Source organism: Drosophila melanogaster, chromosome X (genome assembly GCF_000001215.4).
Source record: "Drosophila melanogaster chromosome X".
Lineage (NCBI taxonomy): Eukaryota > Metazoa > Arthropoda > Insecta > Diptera > Drosophilidae > Drosophila > Drosophila melanogaster.
Window position 1 is genome coordinate 12659415 of NC_004354.4, and position 24788 is coordinate 12684202.

General features: G+C 37.6%; 1 protein-coding gene, 2 long non-coding RNA genes and 1 other non-coding gene across 6 annotated transcripts; all 4 read left to right on the forward strand.

Annotated features, from left to right (window-relative positions):
- Positions 1 to 23146, forward strand: Tis11 (Tis11 zinc finger protein). Of its 3 annotated transcripts, none has more exons than NM_001272561.2 (4): positions 1 to 134; positions 1120 to 1453; positions 18323 to 18642; positions 18920 to 23146. In NM_001272561.2, exons 2-4 carry the CDS (start codon positions 1370 to 1372, stop codon positions 19824 to 19826), a joined length of 1311 nt encoding a protein of 436 aa, NP_001259490.1. In that variant the 5' UTR covers positions 1 to 134; positions 1120 to 1369; the 3' UTR covers positions 19827 to 23146. The 3 variants fall into 3 exon arrangements, with proteins under 3 accessions (NP_001259490.1, NP_511141.2, NP_727633.2); NM_078586.5 differs by having other exon boundaries at positions 18920 to 20288; NM_167333.4 differs by lacking the exon at positions 1 to 134 and having other exon boundaries at positions 18920 to 20288.
- Positions 48 to 1218, forward strand: lncRNA:CR33963 (long non-coding RNA:CR33963). The gene has a single exon (NR_002692.1). It is a non-coding gene; the product is annotated as a long non-coding RNA:CR33963 (long non-coding RNA).
- Positions 5803 to 5854, forward strand: mir-9377 (mir-9377 stem loop). The gene has a single exon (NR_144675.1). It is a non-coding gene; the product is annotated as a mir-9377 precursor RNA (primary transcript).
- On the forward strand, positions 21273 to 23146 carry lncRNA:SMRG (Scutellar Macrochaetes Regulatory Gene). The gene has a single exon (NR_167813.1). It is a non-coding gene; the product is annotated as a scutellar macrochaetes regulatory gene (long non-coding RNA).
- Positions 23147 to 24788: the final 1642 nt, after the last annotated feature.

Genomic DNA, 24788 nt, shown 5'->3' on the forward strand with positions numbered 1-24788 from the left:
GATTCGACATTTTTGTGCGAGTGTAAGGTTCGATTCCGATCTGGCTGGTTGTCTGACGGACGTGCTGCGTCTATTTTGTTGTGTTTTTTTGCGAACGAGCGAAGAGCGACAGGACCTCTGCGCCCGTATTCAAAGTAATAAGCGATTCGATAGCCAAATTAAAATTGTGTGCTTGTTTCTCGTGTATCTTGTGGTGTTTGTGCGATCCAAATCGAGTGGTCAACTTACATTCCCTTTCATCCTTTTCGTGGTTTATTTTTTTTTGCAAGTGCCGGAAAAATTCGAATTGGTTGTTCATCAATATACAACAGTTAACTGTATAGTAAAGTAAGAAATGGTCCACTGTTGTCGTTGTTTTTAAAAGGTGTAAAGTAAGAGTAAATGAATATAAAAGGCGCAACGAGAATTTCTTGAATCATGTTCAAATAAGCATAAGCAAGCATTCGATTAATTTACATGCGCGCATGTGTGCAATCCCAAGGACTTTGGGAACAAGAAGAACCGCGCGCACAAGGAGCATGCGAAGCAACAGGGAAAAATCATAAACGACAGAAATTGCTGCCCTTTTATTTGATTTTTGTGTTATGTTTTTTTTTTTGATGATTTTGAGTTCGCTGTCGCAGCAATAATATAAGAATTACAAACACACAGACGCAAGTGATATACGACCACCACTAGAGATCGCACACACACACGCAACACTTAGGCACACATAGGGAGATAGAGTGAGAGAAGGAGGAAAGGAAGGACGGAAAGGAAGGGACGAAGCGCAAGCTTATCTTTTCGCTTTTCGAGAACGCGAACGAAGACGATAAAAGCAAAGCAAACAACGCACACACGTAAATAAAACAGACATCGGCTGTTTAACAAACACACACATGTGTATATCAAAAAAGGGACAAAGCAAAGCGAAGAATATCAGCCTTTGGTTCTTCTTTCCTTTGCACATGTGCCTGGAAAATATCCTTACGAACACACTCCCATACGCATACGCATACGAACGACAAGCACGTGAAATTTTTGTTCCCTTGCTCTTTGCCCTTCTCTCTTCTGCCCTCGTGCATCGCTCTCTCACTTCCATTATTCGTCGCTAATCAAACGCTCTCTTCACTCTTTTAGCTGATTTTTTTTTATTGTTGCAATGCAATATTCGCGGAACGAATAACAACAACATACATAACTCAATATTCAAGTGCAAAGCAAATACAAATCAAACACAAAAGAAAAAGCAACGAAATAAAGATATATAGAAAAGAAAAACAAAACGAAAAAATTCGCACATTTTTTCTGTCTTGTCCAGTGGAAAATACAACAAATAAACAACAACGGCTAAATCAAGTTAACAATCTGTTCAAAACCAATCAACAAAATGTCTGCTGATATTCTGCAGAAATCAAGAGAGCAGGATGATTCGCACTACTTCGAGCGTGGCGATATATCCAAATACGTAACGGTAAGTTTCCCAAAATTCTCAAAAACTACGTTTTCCTCCGTTTTTAACTGTTCGGTCATTATATTCTTGTTCTTGTGTTTTTTTTTTCTCAAAATTCGGTATTGTTTAAAGTGTTATTTTTCAAGATGTGGTTTTACCCAGAGTTATGAATGAAATTGAATAAATATGCCATGACTAATTTACAAAACTAATTCAATAGGTCTCTTATGTTGTTTTTATATTGCATGCAGATGTGCGCATATGCATTTTTGTCTTGGTATTTGGGCTTCCAAGAAATTTAGTAAAACTCAAATTGCTAATTCACTAAAAAAAAAAGTCAAGCACTTGGTAAGCAAAATTAGAGAAGCTCCATATAGATTGAGTGAAAAGAAAACTTAAAATATTTTCCAGTCAACTTAAAACATGCCTAAACCACATGTTTTTTTTTGGTTTATTCATTTCGGCAGTTGCATTTTGCGCCGCATTTGTGTCGCATTGTTAAAGGCAATATGTGCATCGTTTGCTTAATTTCGATAACTTGTTTTCCATTTTTCACTTCGTTATATTTCCGTTTTGTTACACTTGTATTTGTTGTTTGTTATTCCCCATTATAAAGCTGATTCATAATTATACTTTCGGTTTGTCAACTCACAAAAAACAGCAACAAATAGAGAGTGTGTGTGTGTGATGGTGGTGAAAAATGAAAATAAGCGACAGACTATAAAGTGGACTAAATAATTCTCTGATAAGGATTTGTGATAAGTGTATTGGAGAAGGGGGCGGGGCATCCTTGCATATCACTCTCTCCCACCCGCTCTTTCTCCCTCTCGATCCGCTCCCTTACGCTGTGCACCTTCTCTTTTTGTCCCTTCTCTTCGTATTTATTTGTTACAATTGGCGTCATCGCAGCAGCATCATTAAAAGCAGCAGCAACAACAGCAATAACACCACTCGTGATCATTTACTGTTTGTATATACATACGTATGTATGTGTGTGGTGCATGTGTGCGTGTTGCTGGCAGCGACGTTGGCAGCGCAGCTGTTGATCGACAACAAATTCGATTAACTCAAGTTCCGGGTTTGCTTTGGATGGATTTTTGTGTTTTTAATGATTTCTGTTGTTTTATTTATACATATTATTTCGTTCATTTGTTTTTTTTGGGTTTATTGATTGCTCTCGGATGAGTTAAGTTTTTAATATTTTTTTTATGTTCAAAAGCTCTGCTGCAGCGATTACGTGAAAAGTTTTGCGGTTTTTCGTGTAAAAACGAGAGGGGAGCAAAGTAAGAGACAGATGGAGCAGTGTTGGGCTCACTTTTGTTTTGATTTTCTTGTTCTTGTGCCTGCGCTTTTTTTTCGCAAATTTGCGTAAACTAAAATGCAAAGCCAAAGGGTCAAGTAGAGTCATAGAAAGGAAAAAATAACATTGAGCAAGGAGAAAAACAACAAACATAATAAAAATAGGGCCAAGCCAGGTTGACGTCCGATAAAGTTGCAAATGCTTGTTGAATGAACTTTGCAATCGATTATCGATAGGCAATCAGCAACGATTCGCACTGAAAATTGTTTGATATATTTTTGTTGTCATTATGCAGCAGTTTTTAGCCACAAAGGCAACAACAAATTGCTGCAGAAAGCGAAAGGGCACCACAAACACTTTCAAGCAAACACAGGCAAATAGGAAATGCTGCCGCGCAACTTTTTTATTAGGCGACAAAATTGTTGCAACTCCTTCTTTGCAACTCTTTTATAAGATTATGAAAGATATTTGCATAAGGAAATTATATTTTTTAAATCAATTTCATTTTTTAACTCGTCTTTGTTTCGGCTATAAGTTAAAATATGAACGAAAAACAATAATGTCACAATCTTTGCTTTTGAATTTATAAAAACATTTTGGTTTTGGCTTTTGTTACATTTACTGCGCCACTTCGTTCGGGAATGTGCACTGAGAAGAGGTAGGCGGTGGAGAAGAGAAAGGGTGGAAGGGGAGAATGGAGAATGAAGTGCCGAAAGAGAAGAGAAGGGAGCAGCGCCAACTTTGAAATTCACTTTTTCGCATAACTTTTAATTTCTCGTTTTCTTGGTTTCGTCTTGATTTTATTATGAAATTTATATGCATGTACATTGTATTACCATGTGATATGCAGTTAAATGCAGTTTGCAGTGAAACCTCGATAAAAGATGTATATTAAAACTCTGCTCTTATTTTAGCAAGAGTATTATTTGACTTCTTATATAAATCTTAAATCTATTTTACTACAATGCCCTTGTTTCCTAAATCAATTATTATTATTCGTATTTTATTTTATTATCCATATTTAAATGAAGGTTTAGTCAAGTAGTAGCTGTGTAGCGTGTGACCACTGTAGTGTGTCTCGTCGGTTTGCTTGGTTTGTGTTTTTTTTTTTGTATGTCGGCTTCTCCGTTTTCAGGCTGAAAAGTAAAATGTGTAAAATGTGCTTAGTTTGTTATATCGAAATTCCCGTACGTAATCAGCGGTATTGCGTTTCAGCAAACTCCCCCTCCTCTGCTCTTTGCCCAACTCCTCTGCACTCCTCCATCCAGCCGTTTCCCCCGGCCCGCTCTCAGCGCTACCCTCTCCTGCTGAGAAGAGGCTCACTTACACTTGCAGAGCGACAAACGGCGACTACTTTTTACGAATATAATTCCATTTCCTGCCAAGGCGATAACAACAACGTCGTCGTTTTATTTTGATCTGTGTGTTTTTCTCTCCTCCTCCCTCTTCTTCTTCGTCTGGGCTGCTTCTTCTTCTTGTGCGATGTGTGTTTGTCCCGACGCCATTGCTGCGCGAAGAAGACGAAGAAGAAGAGCAATCAGATCGGCGGGGGAGAAGGCGAAGTAGTAGGAGTTCAAGGAGGAGAAGGAGGAGGAGCAAAGAGCGAGTGTAGCGACCACCACCGCTACCTACCTAAACAAAAAAGGCAACTCTTCAATTTTCAATCCTCACCCTTCTCCATTATATCTGCCCCCCACCTCTGCTCCTTCTTCGTTAACCCTCAACTCCGCCGAACGTCATTTCATTTCGATCCGATCCGAACCGAACCGACTCGACTCGATTAATAGCCCCATCCCTAAAGTCCAGGTCCAATACCGCATGAGCCCATATACCCATTCCAAACGAACCGATTCGAAATCGCAGGCTCAAGTCCCCGATCCGCTCGCTCTGTCTCTTTTACTCACTCACCCACACTGGCGCACATTGCAAGCGCAGCGACAGTGTTGCCAGACATAACTTATATTGAAATTTGCTTGAAACATCTATAAGTTAGATACATATTCTGCTATGCATTAAAAACGGACTGTGCACATATACATACATATGTACATATGTGGTTCTTTTGACATTTTAAGCTCGCAATGTTTTTGAAAAGATGTCTTAACGTCTTCCGAAAGAAGCTAAAAGTACACCTGCTAACTGTAAGAACTGAAATCGTTTTCAATAGAACTTGACTATATGAAGGCATTAAGTGTATAGGTTTGTTCCTGTGATATGTTTTCTAGAACATGCACCTGCTGTTGCCTAGAATTCTGGCAGTTTCCTATTGAACCTGGCTATAAAAAGGCTAAAGTGAGCATATCAACTAAACTCACTACCCAACAGGGCACTTAAACTCATGAAAACGCACATGAGGACATGAGGCCGGGGCAGCAACAACAACTAAAGTAATAAGTACAACAGCAACAACAACAACAATAACACATTGTCAGCATATTGACTGGCTGACCCTTGAGATACCCTTGGAGTGGAAGCGAGAGGTAAATGGTTGAAGAGGGGGGGGATTCTCAGTTCGTCAAGAGTTTATTAGTCGATGGGGGTTGAAATTGAGGATCACCGCTACTGATTTTCCATCTACAACTAAACGTACATATAGAAAACAATACAAAGCAAATCCGTTCTACTTGTTTTTATTCGGACTTTTAAAGAAATTGTTGGTTAAATGTGAAACAAGTGTAAATATAGAATAGATTTTAAAATACATACGCCACAATGTAATATTCGCTTAAATTGAGCTGTTCGTAATTCTTTGTTGCTGCCGCTTCGATGAAAATAAATTATGAATAAGTTATTTGCGTGCGAAGCTACTGACTGCTTATTATTATTATTATTATTATTTTTATTAATAATAGTGTTTTTGCTGTTGCCTGGCTGTCCTCTTATCGTGCAGTTGTAAAAAATACATATAAGAAAAACATGCACATCAAATAAATACGCAACACATATATACATATCTACGTACGTACATACATTCATATATATGTATTTGCGCTCTCTTGCCTTTGTCGTCGCTTTGCTATCTCGCCCACACCAACGCATTTGGCAGTATGCCCCCACTCCTCGGCGCTCTCGCTCTTTCTCTCTATCTGGCCTGGCCTGGCTTGATGGGGAGAAGGAGAGGGAGACCGAGCGAGCGAGCCAGGCAGGCGTGCGCAGTGGGGCCCATTTACCGTGGGCCAGAACGGGATGGAGCATAGAGGCGAAGACACTTCATATTCTATTGTCATTTTGTTGTTGTGGCTGTTGTTGTAATCTCGAAATTGTCTTGGCTGTACTGTTGTTCTCATTGTTGTTGGTATTATTGCTAATGGCCGCTCAATTGAGTGCCAAAGTACATCTCGCCCCTCCCTCGCTCTGCGGCCCCTTCCACCCCCTCTCCCACACAATCATCTGCTTGTTTGTTGTTTGCATGCACAGGAAGAAATTGGATTTGAAATAACATAAAGAGCTATTTCACAGAAGTGGGATTTGAACTCGGACAATAATCATGTCTTATCTATTATTAAGTTAGTCCTTTTCTTAATTAACTTTATAAATAAATATATGTCCTTATCATTCAATCCGATTTTGCTCTCAGTGCCCTGAAAGGCGGGTGTTTTGCACTCAGAATCGATCTGAAGTTTGAACATTTTCCCGGATTCTGGGAATGTGTGGAATATTTTATTATCCACGGCATATTATTATTCGCAGAATACGATATTCCCGCCTGTATCTCTCGGCTTTACAGTTTGCTTCGCTTAATAACTTCGTTAATATGTACATACATATTTCCATTATGCTGGCTGGCATTTGCTTTTCACGCTTTTCATGCGGGCCACCCTACAAAAAGTGTTGCGCTTGCAAACCTGGTTTTTTTCCCCATACATATATATGTATATATTTTGGTGTTTCAGCTTTTTTTCTGATTGCCAATCCACACAACGAAATCCACCGAAAAATCCAATCCAATCGAATCTATTATATAATAAAGTCGCGATCAAATGAGGACGCTGGCAGCGCAGTCTATGTCAGCGTCGGCAGAGAGCCCCGTTTGTTTAGTAGATTTCCATTCACATTTACTGTCGCTTTTTTGAATTCGTTGTTTTTGCTTTTGCCTTTGCGTTTGTTTTTTTCCCTTGTGGCTTTACATTTTGGCTTTTGTTTTGCGGGTTTTGCCGATGGTGCTGTCTCTGTTTGGCACACACACAATCACACTCACACTCTGCAACTGGTTTTGCAGGACCACAAAGATAACAAAAAACACATGTGAGTTTTTGTTTTTTGTTTTTCCTCTGTTCTAAGCAACCCCCGATATATTTTAATCACGATTTCGATCGGATTTTTGTTTTTGAGAGTCCCACAACCACGTGTTCAACACATTTTCAACATGTTGATCTTGCTCTCCATCCCTCTCTCTCTCTCTACACAGATAAAAATATGAAATTACTTATGGATTTTTAAATGTACCAATCTCTGAACCTTTGCTAAATTCAGAAAGGAAATCATATTAGTTACGAAACTTTAACATTTATTTTTTTTTTTTTTTATTAATATTTACATCTTTTAAGCATTATAGACACCCTCCTTTTTTCTGCGTGTATCCCTTATTGTTTGATTGTTTTCGGCCTTTTCTGCTTCTTGTTCTTTGTTTTGTTTGTGCGGGTTATCAAATAGCCGATAAATTATTGGCGCAGGAAAAAGGAATGGGGGGATACAAAAAGAGAAGGGTAGGTTAAAAAGAAATGAGGAGAACCAAAAGGGATCAAAACAACCTGCGGAAAGAGATGATAAAAAAAAGGTAGAGATCTACTACTACTACCTACTGATCTTTTGCTATCTTTACCGCAATATCATCCCTTCCCATTTAAGGAGACTCCTATAATTTTTATTTGTTACCGTCAAATTAACGTATTTTATACATAATGGCTATACACATCATATTTAGTGGTCACACCATATGAATCAAAAACATCTCAAAGGTATTCGTAGATAGTCAAATGCCAAACCTTCTAGAATCCAAAAATTGTATCACGCTTTTCGTGCCTTCGAAGCTGTTGACAATAACAAACAAGTTTATTTATTGGTTGTTTATTAAAGTGTTTTGAATGCCGTCAATTCGATGATCCAAACAAATCTTTTAAATGGAATTCTACCGCGAATACTTAGTAGAGCTTATCAAATCATTATTTTCTGACGTTTCATTGTAACTTCTGGAAAATTCCAAGTGCCCGTCGAATTAAATCTTCGGCTTTCGAGCGATCGCCGGTGTTTCGATCTCGTAATAAAGACGATCTCTCCCGACTTTTCGTTTTATATTTGTTTTTTATTTTCTTAGTTCTTTTTAAAGTTTGTATACATTTATCGTTGTTGTTTTTTTTTAGTTAAGTTATTATTGCTCTCGGTAGTTATTGTTGGTCTTGTGCTCGTATATCAGTTGTGCGCTTTGCTTATCGCTTTTGAGTAGCAACAAAAACAGCAGCCAGCGAAAGATTATTACTGTATGAACTAACTAACCCAATAATAAGTATTCTTATCACATTAAATCACACACACACGCACAGAGACACAGACGCACACACACATACAGGCAGATACATAGCTGCACTTTAGAACGCGCGTGTGTCAACAGAGAAAGAGCTTCGTTTCTTCTCAATCTATACTTAAAATGTGTGTTTTTCCTTCTTTTATTTTTTATGATTTACGTGCCTGGCCTGCACTTGGTTTAACTGAGAGAAAAGAGCACATACAAGTGTGCATAGGAGTGTAGATAGGAGTTGTTTGGGGGTTGGGGTTGAGGTTTCGGCGAAAGATGAGAAGGGGGTCACTGCCACTGCCATGTGCTCACAACACAAACACGGCCACACATTTGCCGGGCCGACTGATAAGCAGAGAAGAACATCAAGAGAGTGTCTACACTCTCTAGAGCAGCGAACACAGAACGTAAAAACATGGCCACAAGAACCAGAGATATTGCTAGGCTTACGTTTGTCACAAGATGATGAATATCATCATCACATAATTCCCCACTTAACACCATAAATGTTGCAGCACAGCCACACTGGCAGGGAATTGTGAAAAGCGGCCACACTAAAGGTCAGTGGCCAGAACATTCAAGAGATGTTCATCATTTTAAATATCAATTCATTTCGAAGTCGTCAATTGTGGAATAATACATTATGATGATGACTTCTTTATTATAATAGCTTCGTTTTCAAACGTTAGCTATCAAATTCATCATTGTTTGAATTGTTTATGTCCAGCTGATTTCGACATTTCCCTCCCTTATAAGCTTTCCTGTCACCATCCATGACATGTTTTTCGTAATTCGGGCTTTATATAGAAACAGTAAAAAACACACAAATCAATTTCGAAATGTTTGCGGCTGACCGGTATACACATCCATACATATGTATGTACGTACATTTGTACATACTTTAAAGCTTAGCCCTTCTCTGCCCTCGAAACGGATCGGTTCGGATCATAATGTTTTGGGATCGCATTTTAATCGAGTTCTCGGTTAGCAGCTAGGGATTTATTTTATGGCATTTGTCCCCAAGGGAAAAACATGCAGTAAAATGTAAGTGATGGGGATTGGAAGTGGGACTGCTTGGGAGTATGGGGGAGGCATCAAAAGTCACTCCACAACACACTCACACTCACACATACGCACGCCAAAACAATCGGAGGGAACCCAACCGAAAACGAGACCCTCGATAAGGTTCGACGCTCTGGACACCCCGTCGTCTGATAAGGAGACTCACAGACTGCCGACTGAAAATGGGGGATACTAAAAAAGAAAACAAAAAAAAACTATAGAGGTGGTGGAAGAGGGTTGCAAGTGGAGCAGAGGTTAAGGCAAGGGCAATGGGGATCGCGATCGGGATCGGTTTCGGTTTTGGATTGTAGATTTCCCGAACCGAGCCTATACAAATTCTAGAACAACACATAATGTGTGAGCACCACTTCTTCGTGGTTTATCTGTACAAACAACCCAACAGTGTGGTGTTATCTTGAATTTTTCCAGAATGTTTGAACTCCAATTGTGATGACTATAAACTTCTGATTCAATAAAAACGTGTGAAACTTGAGCTGCTTCGCTTATAGCCGGAAGTTTTTGTTTATAAGACCAGCTCCTGGAACTAGAAATATATTGTTTTAATGCGAACTCTGTATATTTTCGTATTGCGTGAGGGCAAAAAACTGGGAAATAGGTAATTGAATCCAGCAAAATATGTAATTGGAAAGTTTGATCGTTAAAAAGAAATGCTGAAAGTGCTGCTTTTCTCTTTTCCGGTTGGATTGTTTAGATATAAATTACTAAGTAATTTTTTGTTTGAATTGAATTTCCTGAATCAAACAAATTGAATAGTTTTGTGTTAGTTAATAATTATAATATTATATAGCATATTGATATGGCATGGCTTATGTGGTCAAACATGGGGCTTTTCATGTAACATAATGGGTAATATGAGCTAATTTCGTGTTTTAGGTTAAGATTACCTTGAAAATGATAGCTTCCACTTTTTCTTTCAACCATCTGATACCATCTCTATCACTATTTTCGTCTCCCTCCCACTTTGCTCCCATTCGAAACTCTCCATTTCGATTGCATAACGGTGGCTTTGTGCTCCCCATCACTCCCTCTCGATCTCCGAACTGCTGTTGTGTGCGCGCGCGAGTGTGTGTGTGTGTGCAAAAGGTCTCCATCACCCATCTCCCTTTCTCCACTTTACCTCTCCATTCCCCTCTAGCCCCACTCTTCTTCTCTCTCCTCGCTTTTTGCATTTGTTTGACTGGTTTGCTTAAGCAAAACAAAAACGGCAATTGCAACATTTTATATGTATTTCCCTTCCTTTTTGCAAAAACAGAGAGAGATATAGCAATAAAAAAAAAATACTACGCAGACGCAACGCGTTGCGACAGAGGAAGAAGAAGACAATGATTATTATGTTTTATTTTATTTGATTTTATTTTTATGCACATCGATTAAAGACGGAACTCTCTTGGATACGAAACTCGATTTGTGAGTGGATGGATTTGTTGGTTTTTGTTTATTGACTTTAGTGTTGTTTCTGTGCCGGATTTTGTATCTGTACAGTGAGCTCGCTTAACAGTTAACCGAACAATCGAAGATATTAACATAATGTTCAATGTTATTTTACAAAGCTTGCAGTTAACCTCTGAACTTAAAAGAAATCGAATAGGCAAATTTCGTCTATGCCATGGTTTTTATCCATCGAGACCAGTATCTACTGTACTTCTCTTGGATTTTTTTTTCAAAACTATGCTTTTATGGTTGTTGTGCTCCTAATTTAGCAAGGCCAAGTCGTTGTGAAGTTTTCTTTTATTGTGTTTTATTATGTGATTTTCGTTGTTGCCAATTATTATTATGTGAGCCGGTTCGACAAAAAAAAAAAAACAAGGAAAAGAAACAACAAAGCGTACGAGAAAGAAGCGAAAAGAAGAGAAGAGGAAGAGACAACGGTGGACGCTTGGCAATGAAACGAAACGAAACTGGCACGGCAGTTGCGCATGCGTCTTTTCGTCTTCCCTTCTCTGCGCGTCCCCCGTCGTTTATCCACCAACTCCCCATCGCCCCATTCCCCCCTCAAACACTCTCGCTATCTATGCCTTCTTATTTCGCTTACCAAATATTAACAACCGACCAACGAACGGATGGACAATGCAAACGACACGAAAATGTGAAATGCTCCATTCGACGATTCGACCTAGACCTCAATCGATGGCTTGGATGATGGCCCAAACCCAAAACCCAAAACCAAAACCCAAAACTGAATACTGAATAGTGAATAGTGAATACTGAATACTGAATACTGAAAACTCAAAACTCAAAACTAGAAACCGAATAATCGAACACAACCAGTTGAAAAGCCTAAAACGAATAACCAAAGGCAGTTAAATAATTTAAACAAATTATAAGCCTTTGACAATGTTATGTTAATTTATTTATTTCCCTTCTTCTACCAAATCGTATCACCAATAGGCACCAGTTGAGATTACGAAATGATCAAATGTAGCTTTGCTGAAATGTTAGAACTTTTGGTACCGTCGTATTGCCATGTTTTCTAGGAACTTGTAGTTCGTTACTCAATCCTTGCATGCCTTGTTTATAAATCCGTTACTTTTATTGTGCAAACATTCGAAGTAGTTTTTGCACAAATAAACAAATTGACATTGTTTACTGAAACTGAAACAAATTCAAGAAAGAATTGTTGCATCTTAAGTAAGCTCCATTTGCGGCTATTAAGTTATTTCTATATAATTGATTATTGGTTTATTTGTAAATTTCCTTGTGATTTCTCTGCTTATTTGTGTTTTTAATTTTTTTTTTAAATTTTCTGCGTTTATGGTTTTTAAACCTTTTTGGTAACTATTACACTTAGAGAAGTAATACAAGTTAATTAAAGTTCGATTCGCAGGCGTTTATTAAGAAAATGTAGTATTTATTAAGGCTAGAATTGCAGTTCTTTTTCGTTCAGTGCAGCTTGTTGCTTATCAGTTGCAGATCGTGTTTGGAATAAAAAACACGCAAAGAAAATCAGTGGAATGGGAATGGAAATGGAAATGGAAATGGGGATGGGGATGGGGGATCGTCTGTTCTAGATTGTTTTGTTGTGAGCTTGCGGGGCCGTCAATCGATCAAAAGTGATCACTGATCAGCGGCCGAGAATGGAAAGGGGGAAATGCAGTCCAATGCAATGCAATCCAATGCAATGCAAAATGCAATGGAAATGGAGATGGAAATCGACATCGAAATGGAATGCATGCGAATGAGAATGAAAATGAAAAGCAATGAAAAACTCGCATGACAGCCGCATGTGTTAATTACCAATTCAAATTTACCAACAACAATTAAACTCGATGCGATACGATTGCTTTTGTTTCGGCCTAACAAAATCAAAAAAAAAAAAAAATATACTAATAATAATAATAAAAATAAATCTATAGAGAGGGGCTACGATTTTTGTTTTCTTTTAATTTGATCTGCGTCTGGCTGCTAATCAAATTTCGATGGATAGAAATCTCGCACTTTGCATAGAAAATTTGAAGCTTACCTTGAACTTTAATTGAACCGTAAAGACCGTGTGTGTAAATATGGAAATCAGATGCGTACATATATCGCATCTCAGATCTTGGACCTTTATCTTTATCTGTGGGCTTCGGCTTCGATCGTTCCTATAGCTACTTACATACATACATATACCCATCCCTAACTAAATGGAAATAACTTGATTTAATTGCTAATGTTATTCCCCCGGGCGATTAATAGATGCGATTTATACCCGTACACAGTGGTGGTCAAAATAATAGTGTTGTCGTTTCTAAGTTGTTGATTTAAATATCTGGTTAATATACAATTGAATAAAGTTCTGCTGTTGAATACAGATACCGTTGACTGCAATCGAAATCCTATTTGCCGATCCACCGCTGTATTCAGATACATAATATATATAGTAGCGCCACGCCCCCTCGCCTCTTTCCGTCTCTTTTTAGCCGTTCGTGCGCAGGTTGGTCGGGTATTATAAATAACACTCAATAATAACTTTGTATTCATTTCCAATTCGCATATATGAACAGAATAAAGATTGTCTGGGTGTGTGAGTTTGGTTTTTTTTTTTTACATTTTTTTTTTCGTTAATTTTATTTTTACCATTGTATTGGTGTTAGCTCATCGAGGTTATGGATATTGCGTCGTCGTCATCGCGACGTTGTTGTTGCTTTTATTGGTACGGCTTTATAAACCAGTTAGTCCAACCGAAAAAAATTAAAAAAAAAGAGAAAAAAAAACCAACAACAGCAGGTCTTCAGCATCTCGCACACACTCTCAAAAAGTCGGGTGTATCTGTGTGAACGTGTTTATGAGACACAAACAAGTAAGCAGCAACAACAATCGCCGATCTTACCTAACAGCCCCGTGAGCCAAGACCTGAAACAACACAACACACACTCGATAAGCTATATATACACATCTGCATAACTACATAGTAGTGGTTCGTTTCATATGTAAGCCGTGAGTTGTACCAAAAGTAATGCCAAATCTCCCAAGAACCGATTACCAGTGCGGATCTTAATTATCGTAGAATTTATATAACGCAATATTGTAAGCTTCCATTGGTTTCAACTTTTAAAACGAACATCAGATGTATTACTTGAAAGGCTTAACCAAGAAAGGTGTCCAATATATATCTATATATATATAATATATCTAGCAAATCTTGCACGATGAAAAATATATATACATTTATATAGTTTCTTTGAAGTAAATGTTAGGCAATCTAAACGAGCTTGAAAAAAGAAAACAGGTAATAAGACGTTTATTACAGCACCTCCGCATTGTATGTAATGTTTACAAGCATTTAAAGTGAATTGTTGTAAAAGCTCAGTTGCCAGGGAAAGATTCAAAGGCTATAGAAACATTGCTATATGCAACTGAAAAGTATAGGGAAAAACTAACCGAATTTAAAATGTTTCCATTTGTATAACGACTGAAGTAGTTTCGGCTAACAGCTCCTTAAAGAGTGTTTAAAAGTATAGCACCCTTGGCTTTAGTTATGTGATTAAAGTTCAACTTGATGTATTTTCACTTGGCAAGTTTGTATCTCAACCGCAGATGGAATTTCAAAAATGGGTAATTTTGCAAACAATTAAGAGGCATCAAGGTCTATTGCCTGTAACTCTCCGCTGCTTGACTCTTTTTCTCTTAGCCAAACATCTTGTGATTCTCCATTCGTCCCTCTCATTTAGCACCCACTCACTCACACACACTCTCTCTCTCTCTCTCTCTCTCTGTCTAGTCTTCTGTTTTTATTTTCTTAACCCACCGCAACAATGAAACGGAAAACAGAAAAACCAGGCGATCAAAACACAAGTGGCAAGAAACGGTGGGAATGAAAGCAAAGGGGGCAGAAGAGAGTCTTCTATCAGCAGGAAAAAAGCTAAGAAGAAGTAGAAAAATAAGCCAAAGCATGACTGCAAGAAAAGTAAACTTATTTTCATTTTCAAATGAAAGGGAAATTCTCGACTAGACGAAAGAAAGAGAAGGGAGAGCAAGAGCGAGAGATTTAAAGCCACCAATAGAGAGAGAGACGGCTAATGGGCGACAGAAAGAGAGCGTAGCTTAATACATAACACGAGGGGAAAACAGGAAAGAAGAAAAGAAAAACAAGAGTTTTTAAAAAAGGACCCCAGACTGTGCCCCTTACTACCCCCTTTGTCTTCTGACAAAATGGGTCTTAATCTTGTTTTTACACAAACGCAACGCAGAAACGCAGGGCGTGAAGTGAGGTAGATTGTCTTAAAGTTGTTTTTCGAACTCGAACACGTTTTTAAAGGAAAGAAAAAGACGTCTCTCCTTTGCCGTTTACCCCTTGCCATGCCATTCATTTTATCCACCCATTACTCACTCACTCACCCCACAAATCGAGTTTATGCGATTGGCTCTTTGCGAAATCAGTTCACGAATCGGAGTCATAACTTGACCATGAATTCGACCCGACGTCGTTGTCCCCAAAACAGCTGTGCAAAATTAAACAAAACTAATTGACACACAAATAATCGTAAAAAAAAAGCGTCGTGTTTGAAGGTTATCGTTGGGTTTTTCGTTGCGGAAGTGAGATTTCTTCACCGATACCGATTTTCACTTTTAAACGGAGTGCGTTCAAGTTGCTAAGCCAAACAAAATTTTGGGTTACGATCCAGTTTTCACTTTCGATTGATAAAATTATTTGCGATAATATTACATTTTAGTTTTCAAGACATGGATTTACTTTGCAATCATGCCTTCTCTAAAATGTTGTCAAAGCTTAAAAGAACTTGGCATTTAATAATCAAAATAATATTTATAATGATATATTATAATTATACTGGAATTTAGACTAAAATGTTCTTATGGTCTCTGTAACAACTATAATATTATCCTAATGAGTTGATTATCTATGAGATAACAAAACAAACAAAAGTGAAGGCTTACTACAATATTTAGTTATGAAATCGTTAAATGAAGACATTTACATTTTGTGTCTTTGCACATGTAATACTTTTCAAGGGTGGCCTCGGCTGGATTTTTACGCGGGTTTGCAAATGAAGAAATCGTAAATTACCAGGCATAAACTTGGCTCTTATTTATGGGACTTGGTTGCAAGCCAAAGGCAGAAAGGCAAAATCAAAAGCTTGAGCAGGAGGCAGCAACCGTATCCGCAGTCGCAAAGATGCCGTAAGCGTTGAAGTTGGTCAAAAAGAAAAAAAGAAAAAAAAAATATATATATAAAAGAAACAGCGCCAAAGGTTTGCTAAACTTGTTGCGCTTGCTCGTTAATGTTTATGTATTTTTTTCCTTTTAGTTTTTTGCTGCTGTCTGCGCAGAGTTACAGACCGAAATTGAAACTGAAACTGGGAAACAGGGTTGCCAGGTGCTCGTCAATGTCAGCTGACTAATTGACGATGCAATGCAGGAAGTTCGTTTTCATTTCTTATAACGAAAGGAAAAACCCAGAGATGATTAAGCAAGACAGTTTTGGTTTTTAGTTATGTACGCATACATATGCGTACTTGTATTATTTCAAAGAAATATCATTTAGGTTACAGAACTGCCAATGCATCTATCATTTTAGATTTGGTACTTATTGTGCAAATACGGCGTAATTTTTTCTTTCCAAACCTTGCAATCGAGTAGACAAGTGATACTCACCCTTCAATGCCAATGCCAATGGTGAAATAAAAGTGAAGCACAAATCAAGAGAACACGATGCCAAATGGGACAAAAGATAAGATAGGCGATCGACGACAAGAACATTGTGTATATATGGTTTCTAAACTGATTGGCCAGGCAAATTAATTAATTGAACATTTAAATTGTTTTGTTTCGTTTCGTTTTGTTTCGTTGGCCCGTGTCCAGCCCGTTTCTGGAATGGAATGGAATTACTTATGAAATTTCAAGGAATGTGTACTGTTGAAATCGGGCCAAAGATAACCTAAATGAAGTGCATGCATATGTATGTATGTATATAAGTATTTATTTGTTATGTGCCTCATCTGATGTCTGGTCGTCTTTTTATGTGTCTTGAAATCCCCCAGCCCCATTCACATCCCAATCTCTCGAGATAACGACATTCTAAGTGGGCTATATCGTTCTGTAATCGCATGGGGCTCCATATTTATATTGTTGAGCATCTGGTTAGTCCGCAGCGCAAATCTAAATCTTATGTCTTGATAAAGTTTATATGCCCACTATGGTTAAAATAATCCTATACTTCTTCTTCACTGCGTTTTTATGTTTTTATTAAATACAAAAATCCCTGACAGCTGTGATAATTCTATGTTAAGCTTTTATGTTAATTATAAGTTTTGATTTTTTTTTAAATTTTTTTTTTAAATTTTGCGGTTTTGCTTTTGAGTCATGTTTCTAATCTTTTATTGATTTGACACCCTTGGCAACCCTGTTTTCAGTTGGTGCGCATGCGCCACCGTCTCGTGCTGTCCCTCTTGCTCTCACTGGCATTGCCACACACCCTCAATATCTCCTTTCCTCTCCCACTTGTTGAGCAAGCCAACCAGTTTTTCGTCTGCAAATTGAGTTGAGGTTTTGTCGTTTTTTTCTTCTTTTTTTTTTACATTTTGGTCAAGGGGGGGGGAGGGAGGGGAAGCTTACGATTGGAGGAATGGGGCTTGCTGAGGCGGTTGATTACTGGTTGCTTGTGTGTTGGGACCCCAAAAATCTTGTTGTTGTCTTTTTGTGGTAGCTCCGGCTTTTGAGCTTCGCTTTTTCTGAGCCTCAGCTTTTCTGCCTTTCGTGTTGTTGGCTTGAACTTGAGCTCTATACATATGTAATTGGTTGGTTGGTTGGTTGTGATTGCTGTTGCTGTTGCTGCTAGTTTTGGCCACGCTTGATGGAGTGGGCTAAGTGCCCAAGTCTGTGTATCATCGGAGTGTCTCTGCGTCTATGTGTGTGTGTGTGTGTGTCTGTTAACTGGTTGCATAACATGTTACAGCATCGCACGAAAATGAACAGGCCAAGTCGGACGTTGCGTCCCAAAAAAAAAAAAAAAAAAAAAAAAAATGTAAAAAAGAAACAAAACCGAAACTGATGACGACATGAAGCCAGGGGGCGGGATGGGGGGTGTTTGTATTGAAAGAGTGGTAACAAAGTGGTAAGAAAAAGGGGCAAAGAGTGGCTAAAAAGTTAAGGCCAGAAGGGAAAAAAGAGAGGTAGCTGGTTTTTCTTGGCTCTGGTGTTTAATGTCTGGAAAATTATAACATTTTTGTATGCCTTTTGCAATATTTCTCAGTCGTCTAGCTGTTTTTCCCAAGTGTGCCTGTGTGTGTGTGTGTGTGTAGGTTTGTTGGGTTTTTCTGTTTTTGCTTATAGGTCAAGTTAAAAGTAAAAGTGAGTTTGGCTTTTTGCTTTGTGCTGCTTTTGCCTTTTGATTTTGTTTATTTTTTTTTTTTTTGTACGGCGTCGTGTGCTTCTTTTGACGTCCTCTTTTTTTATTTATTTTTTATTTTGGTAGTTTTGCGAAATATGCGCTAGTTACGTATACGCCCGAGCGACACACAGAAATTGATTTTTGGCTTTTCGTCTTTTGCATTCGCAGATGAACGATCACTTGGGTGATTTCGATTGCAACGAGGTGCGCAAGGAAATAAGGATGCTGCTCGCCCACGGCGCCAACTTGGATCAGCAGCACCAGCAGCAGCCACATCGCCACCATGGCGGTCTCACACGAACCATTTCACAGCCGGCCCAGCTCATCCAGCAGCAGCAGCAGCAACACCAACAGCAGCAGCAGCAGCAGCCAGCTGTTGCCAGTCTGGTGACCATCACCGAGAACCTGGGCAACATGAACCTGCACCGAAAGCTGGAGCGAACCCAATCGGAGCCACTGCCGCCACAGCAGCCGATGAACACATCCAGGTAAGCTGGCGAGGAATACCCCGAATTTAGGAGCCAAAGGGTTAAGGAATTCTAGCCATCTAGAGCTGATTGTATTGAAAAATCCAATCAAGGCACAACATAAATACAATTAACTTGCAGTCTTATTTGACTGTTTAGGAAGTACAGTGCATCAGAGTTTCTTAATCCTTGTCTATTGAATCTAATCTCTTAGACTAAAGCTCAAATTTAGTTAAGTTAAGCCTAAACCCTTCACAAGAACGAACTACAAGTAATTGCGGTATTTGAACACTTTCAGATACAAGACCGAGCTGTGCCGCCCGTTCGAGGAGGCCGGAGAATGCAAGTACGGCGAGAAGTGCCAGTTCGCCCATGGAAGCCATGAGTTGCGAAACGTGCACCGTCATCCCAAGTACAAGACGGAATACTGCCGCACCTTCCACAGCGTGGGCTTCTGTCCCTACGGACCGCGCTGTCACTTTGTTCACAATGCGGACGAGGCCCGCGCCCAACAGGCGGCCCAGGCAGCCAAGTCCTCCACCCAGTCGCAGTCGCAGTCGCAGCAGTCGTCGTCGCAGAACTTCTCGCCGAAGAGCAACCAGAGCAGCAATCAAAGTAGCAACAGTAGCAGCAGCAGCAGCAGCAGCGGCGGCGGCGGTGGCGGCGGCAACAGCATCAACAACAACAACGGTAGCCAATTCTATCTGCCGCTAAGCCCACCGCTGAGCATGAGCACAGGATCGGACCGGGAATCGCCCACCGGATCACTGTCCCTCAGCCCCACCAACTCGTTGACCAGCTTCCCGTTCCACGATGCCCTGCAGCATGGATATTTGGCATCGAATGGCGCCAAGAGCAACAGTTCCGCCTCGTCCACATCATCGGCCTCTGGAATGGGTCTGGGCATGAGCATGGGCATCGGCCAGGGCATGATCATCGGTCAGGGCTTGGGAATGGGACATCATGGACCGGCTACACCGCCGGAGAGCCCCAATGTGCCCATATCGCCAGTGCATACACCGCCACCGTACGATGTGGTGGTCAGTGGATCTGGAGCGGGCAACAATAGCGTTGGCAGCAAGCAGCTCCTGCAGAAGAGCGTCAGCACACCGATGCAGCAGGAGGATACGCCCAGGTTGCCGGTTTTCAACCGTCTCAGCTCCGGTGTGGAGGCCTACCAGCAGCAGTCCAATTTGGGACTCTAAACGCGTGGCAGTCTGCGAAACAAAATTGAATTGAAACACCATCCAGCATCCAACTCACGCCCATCCAAGCATCCCTCCATCAACAAACCAGCATCCTTGACAAAATCTCAGTAACGACCAAACCATGGAAACTGAAAACAAAACTACTCTCGCAGTCCAATTTGAAACGCAAATATGCCAAGGCAAATGGATTTCCGGTGGCGTAACTTCGTTGCAGAATAAGTGTATATCAAGTATACGCCAAACACAGACACCCCTTAATTATGAACCGATCCTTGATATCAATTCTCTCATTGCTGTGACAGTCAAACGTAATCGTTATACAATAATCGTTATATGAGAAGGACCGAATTACGGACTACTACGGGACAATTAGTTAGATAGATACGTAAATGACAAACAAACAATCCAAGCAAACGATGATCTTAAACTATAACTAAATACTAAAAACTAAAAACTAACAAAAAGAAAACAAAAAAAAAAAAACATAGCTAGCATGAATGCTATAGCTAAACAAAACATTCTTATGAACTGGACAAGATACAAAGACGGAGATAACGAAAAGGACTATTTGGGAATCTTCAGCGAATGTTGCTCAAATCAAATCAACAAACCCCACGGCCAACGACGAATGTGAAAATCGTTCCTGCATTTATAGAAACTACTGCAGTGCATCCATTAGTAAAACCCATGCACACGCACACCTGTCGCTTTTGTTCAATACTTATACGGCACACACTTTGGATAGGTCTCATGTAAAAATTGATTACCGGCTGCTTGTATATATATATATAGATATGTATATATATATATATATATATATATGCATATTTGGCCACCACCTGTGTATATATAACTTTTGATGTGGATAAATAGAGAGCGAGATAGAGAGTTGGTCCGATGTCTTCCAATCCAAGCCAAGCCAAGCCAATTAATCAATCAATCAATCAATCGATCCAATTCATATGAGAACGATAGACGGACAGAAAGAAAGCTACGAAAATTCTTTAATTTATTATTTTTGCTAAAAAATTATGTAATAGAAAACGTTATGTACATACGAGAGTTAATATTTTGATAAAGATAATAAATTATAATTACCAATTACTCTATGATTACGTTTAAATGATGATCTTGAATGATATGAATATTATTGATGATATACCTCTGCAAATCGTGCAACTAATCACAACAACAAAAACAACAACCAACGAGCAACCAACAATTTTTCATTTTGAGAGGACATTTTTAATGGAATTTTGTCATTGATTTGATATATATATTTTTTGTTTGAATGACTACGATTTTTTTTGTACTCTTTAAAATCGATCTATGAAATGGAAATGCTGATTTTTAAACACCATAATTTATTTTCACATCTATTTACATAAAACATACCAGATATATTTTATATGCAATTAATGTTAATAATTTATGAAAACAACACATGCGACACACTCAGACACACACACACATACACACACACACACACACACATATTTTGACCATTGATAATTTTATGTTTTTTATATGGTATATGCGACAGATCATTTTGTTTATTATATATTATTTTTATTTAATTTATTTTACAACTTCTTCTTGATTTCTTCTATTTTTGGGTGCAGTTATATAATTTTAGTGTTATGAGAGAGCCTTTATTTATATAAAACTTATATAAAACCATATTATAATTATGCTTACGTCGATGATAATGAAGTAAATGCATATGTAATAAAAAAACGGAAAAAGGAAAGGAAAAACCTTAACAAAAAAAAGCTTATTTAAAATATTTATGTAGGGAAAACCATACGAATGTCGATCTTTGTATGCGTCGGTAAAATTGAAAGAAAAAGCGATTTATAAAAGGCCGGAAAGCGAAAAAAAAACAAAAAGCAATCTGAGTACAGTGTTAGAAATTTAAATACTAAACTAAACTGAGCAAACAAAATAGAAACTTAATACAAATATTTAAATTATTTTGTACACATTTTCTGACCTATTGAAATTTATATGTATAAATATGTAAACTGTAATCCGTATACAGCGACCTTTTTTTTTTTTGTGCAAATAATTTATATTGAAACAATTGCTGAAATGCAATTCAAATCAAACTAAATCAAATATATAATTACTCCTATTTATTATTATCTCTTTCACTAGGCGTATTTAAGTTACATTACGACCAACAGCAGCAAAAATTTTAAGCATGACTTAAAGCACAAAAAAAATACAAAAAACAAACAAACAAACGGCCGGTGAAAGAGCAAATTCCAAGTGTGTTTATCAATTTGTGTGCACCACAAACGAGGGGGGTAAATAATTCTCAAAGTGCCTTATCGTTAATATTATGTATAAATTAAATACACACAAACACAAATTATGTATAGTCTTGTGGAAATGGAAAAGGAAACGCAGAGACGGAGTGCAAAAGGCATATTAATTATTTATTATTATATTAAAGTCTATTTTATTATACTTTCGGCTTACTTTGATTTTTACTTCCCATCGCAAAAAAACCCATTGTTTTCGTACTCCAATACGTATTGCAATCGAAATTGAACCGATTGGAATGTTATGGCAGCGTGCAAAAGTTTACTGTAATACCTATATTTAACATACTTATATATAATATTTTGTTTTTTTGCTCTAATTAATTTTTTAAAAAGCCTAACTTAGACCTGAGCTTTGGTTATCATCATGATGATTATTCTTATATTTTTTTTTTTAACGCGTTCTTCCCTTTGTACAACAAACAAAGAAAAGCAAAACACAACTAAATTAAATCCGTGCCCCACACATGAAGCAAACGTGGCCTTATCGGAATGAAACCCTACTCTTAACTCTTATCCAAGTCGTCTTCCTTCTAAGAAAATCATTAAGTAAACTAAACTGAAATGTGGTTGGTACTCTTGAACGATCGATAAACAGAGGAAAACAAGAAATGTAATGCCAGTTGAATTATACACTATTTATATATATATATTTTGTTCGTTATTTATATAACCATATACCATAATATTTTTCATTGATATCCGCCTTGGCAACAACAAATGCAAAATCAAAAGGAAACATATACAAAACAAAACAAAAAAAAAAATAAATTAAAAAAACAACGAAAAAGACAAAACAACTAATAAATGAACACAATCTGTACATGAATTTTGTTAATGCTGAAACATGCCTATTTATGCTTCCATTGCAACACTTTTGTGCGTATTTTTATATAGTAAATTAAAATGAATACAATTTAGTTTATGGAAAATTTTAAGTTAAATAGCTTTAAAACAACAAGCGTTACAAAATAAATGAAAAATAAAAACAAACTGCCCCTCTCGTTTTCATTTCAATTATAATATTTATTTCGCATACTAACAACGTTCCGATAACAGAGGTTATCACTAATCTCACTCCTATCCGCTGACGTTGGCTCTGCTCGGTTTTTTTGGTTACGTTGGGTTTGCTGGTCCCGGCATCAAGAAAAAGCTTTCCCAGTTGTGCTACTTTGATTCTGTGGCGCTACTTTAGCACTATGCGTTCTGCGATAAAACACTGATTTGCTTTATCTGGCCAACAACGACTTTCGTAATTTTTATACCATACAAACATATATGTATATTCCCCAGCTTCTGGTTTTTTGTTGGTAGATTGGTAAAATTGAAATAAAATAAACTTAACGAGGTATGGCATTCCATATTTGGACAAATTTTTCCATTGTTACGCTTAAAAAATAAAATATTTTTGGACGAAAAATCAGAAAAACTACTTTTGCAAAAAAATCAAATTATTCAAAGGGAATTTTTTTCATAACTTGGCTAAAAATAGGCATAGGAAAAAACGGTTAACTGCTTTAAACAGCAAATTTAAAATTCTAACGATCCCCATCACTTTTTGACGGATTTAGGAAAATATATTTTCCGGTCACTTTTCTGATTTTTTGTAAGGGGTAACATCATCAAAATTTGCAAAAAATGGCGAAAAAATAGAATTCCAATTTTTGGACACAGCTCGATTAGGAATCAAATTACGAACTCATCGAGGTATGACACTCCATATTTAGGCAATTATTATTAAAATTGTGGTAAAAAAACGGATTAATTATTGACCGAAATTCGAAAAAACGGGTTTTGACAAAAAAGTGAACTTTTCGTCATAACTTCTCTAAAATTTGTCATATAGATAAAAGAATTACCTTTTTGAGCAGCTATTTACTAATACTAACGACGCCTATCATTTTTTGAAGGATTTAGGAAAATTAATTTTTGGGTAAATTTTCGCATTTTTTGTAAGGGGTAACATCATCAAAATTTGAAAAAAAATGGCAAAAAAATAGAATTCTTATATTTGGACACAGTTTGATTGGAAATTTAATTACGAGCTCAACGAGGTATGACATTCTATATTCAGGCTATTATTTATAAAGTTATGGCAAACAAAAGGACTATTTGATGATCAAAACTCGGAAAAACGGCATTTGCCCAAAAACTTAATTTTACAAACGGAAATTTCGTCATAACTTCTCTATAAAATGACATCGAAGGAAAAAAATAACTGTTTTTGGCAGCTAATTACCATTCCTAACGATCCCTATCATTTTATGAAGGATTTGTGAAAATTTATTTTTGGACCATTTTTTGTAAACATCAAAATTTGCAAAAAATTACGAAAAACTAAATGTACCATGTTTAAACACAGTATGATTGGAAATTAAATTACTAGCTCGACGTGGTATGATATTGAGACCCTTTGAAGTTGTGGCATTCCATATTAAGACAATTATTTTGTAAGTTGGAGCCAAAAAAACTGATTATTTTATGACTTACATTTCAAAAAATGACACAGAGAATCCAGATTATCTTATAGCAATAAACCGCCTTTACCATTAATTCGCAGATAAAAACAAGAACATTTTGTTATACATTTCTTTTGTTTTATTTTTTTTTGTATTTGTTTTTATTTTGTTTT

What these genes read in the sequence shown, in the direction of transcription:
- Tis11 (NM_001272561.2), top strand. Translation starts at nt 1,370, where the DNA reads ATGTCTGCTGATATTCTGCAGAAATCAAGAGAGCAGGATGATTCGCAC. An exon ending in ATATATCCAAATACGTAACG is followed by an intron (nt 1,454 to 18,322) that starts GTAAGTTTCCCA and finishes TTGCATTCGCAG; the next exon opens with ATGAACGATCACTTGGGTGA. An exon ending in CAGCCGATGAACACATCCAG is followed by an intron (nt 18,643 to 18,919) that starts GTAAGCTGGCGA and finishes GAACACTTTCAG; the next exon opens with ATACAAGACCGAGCTGTGCC.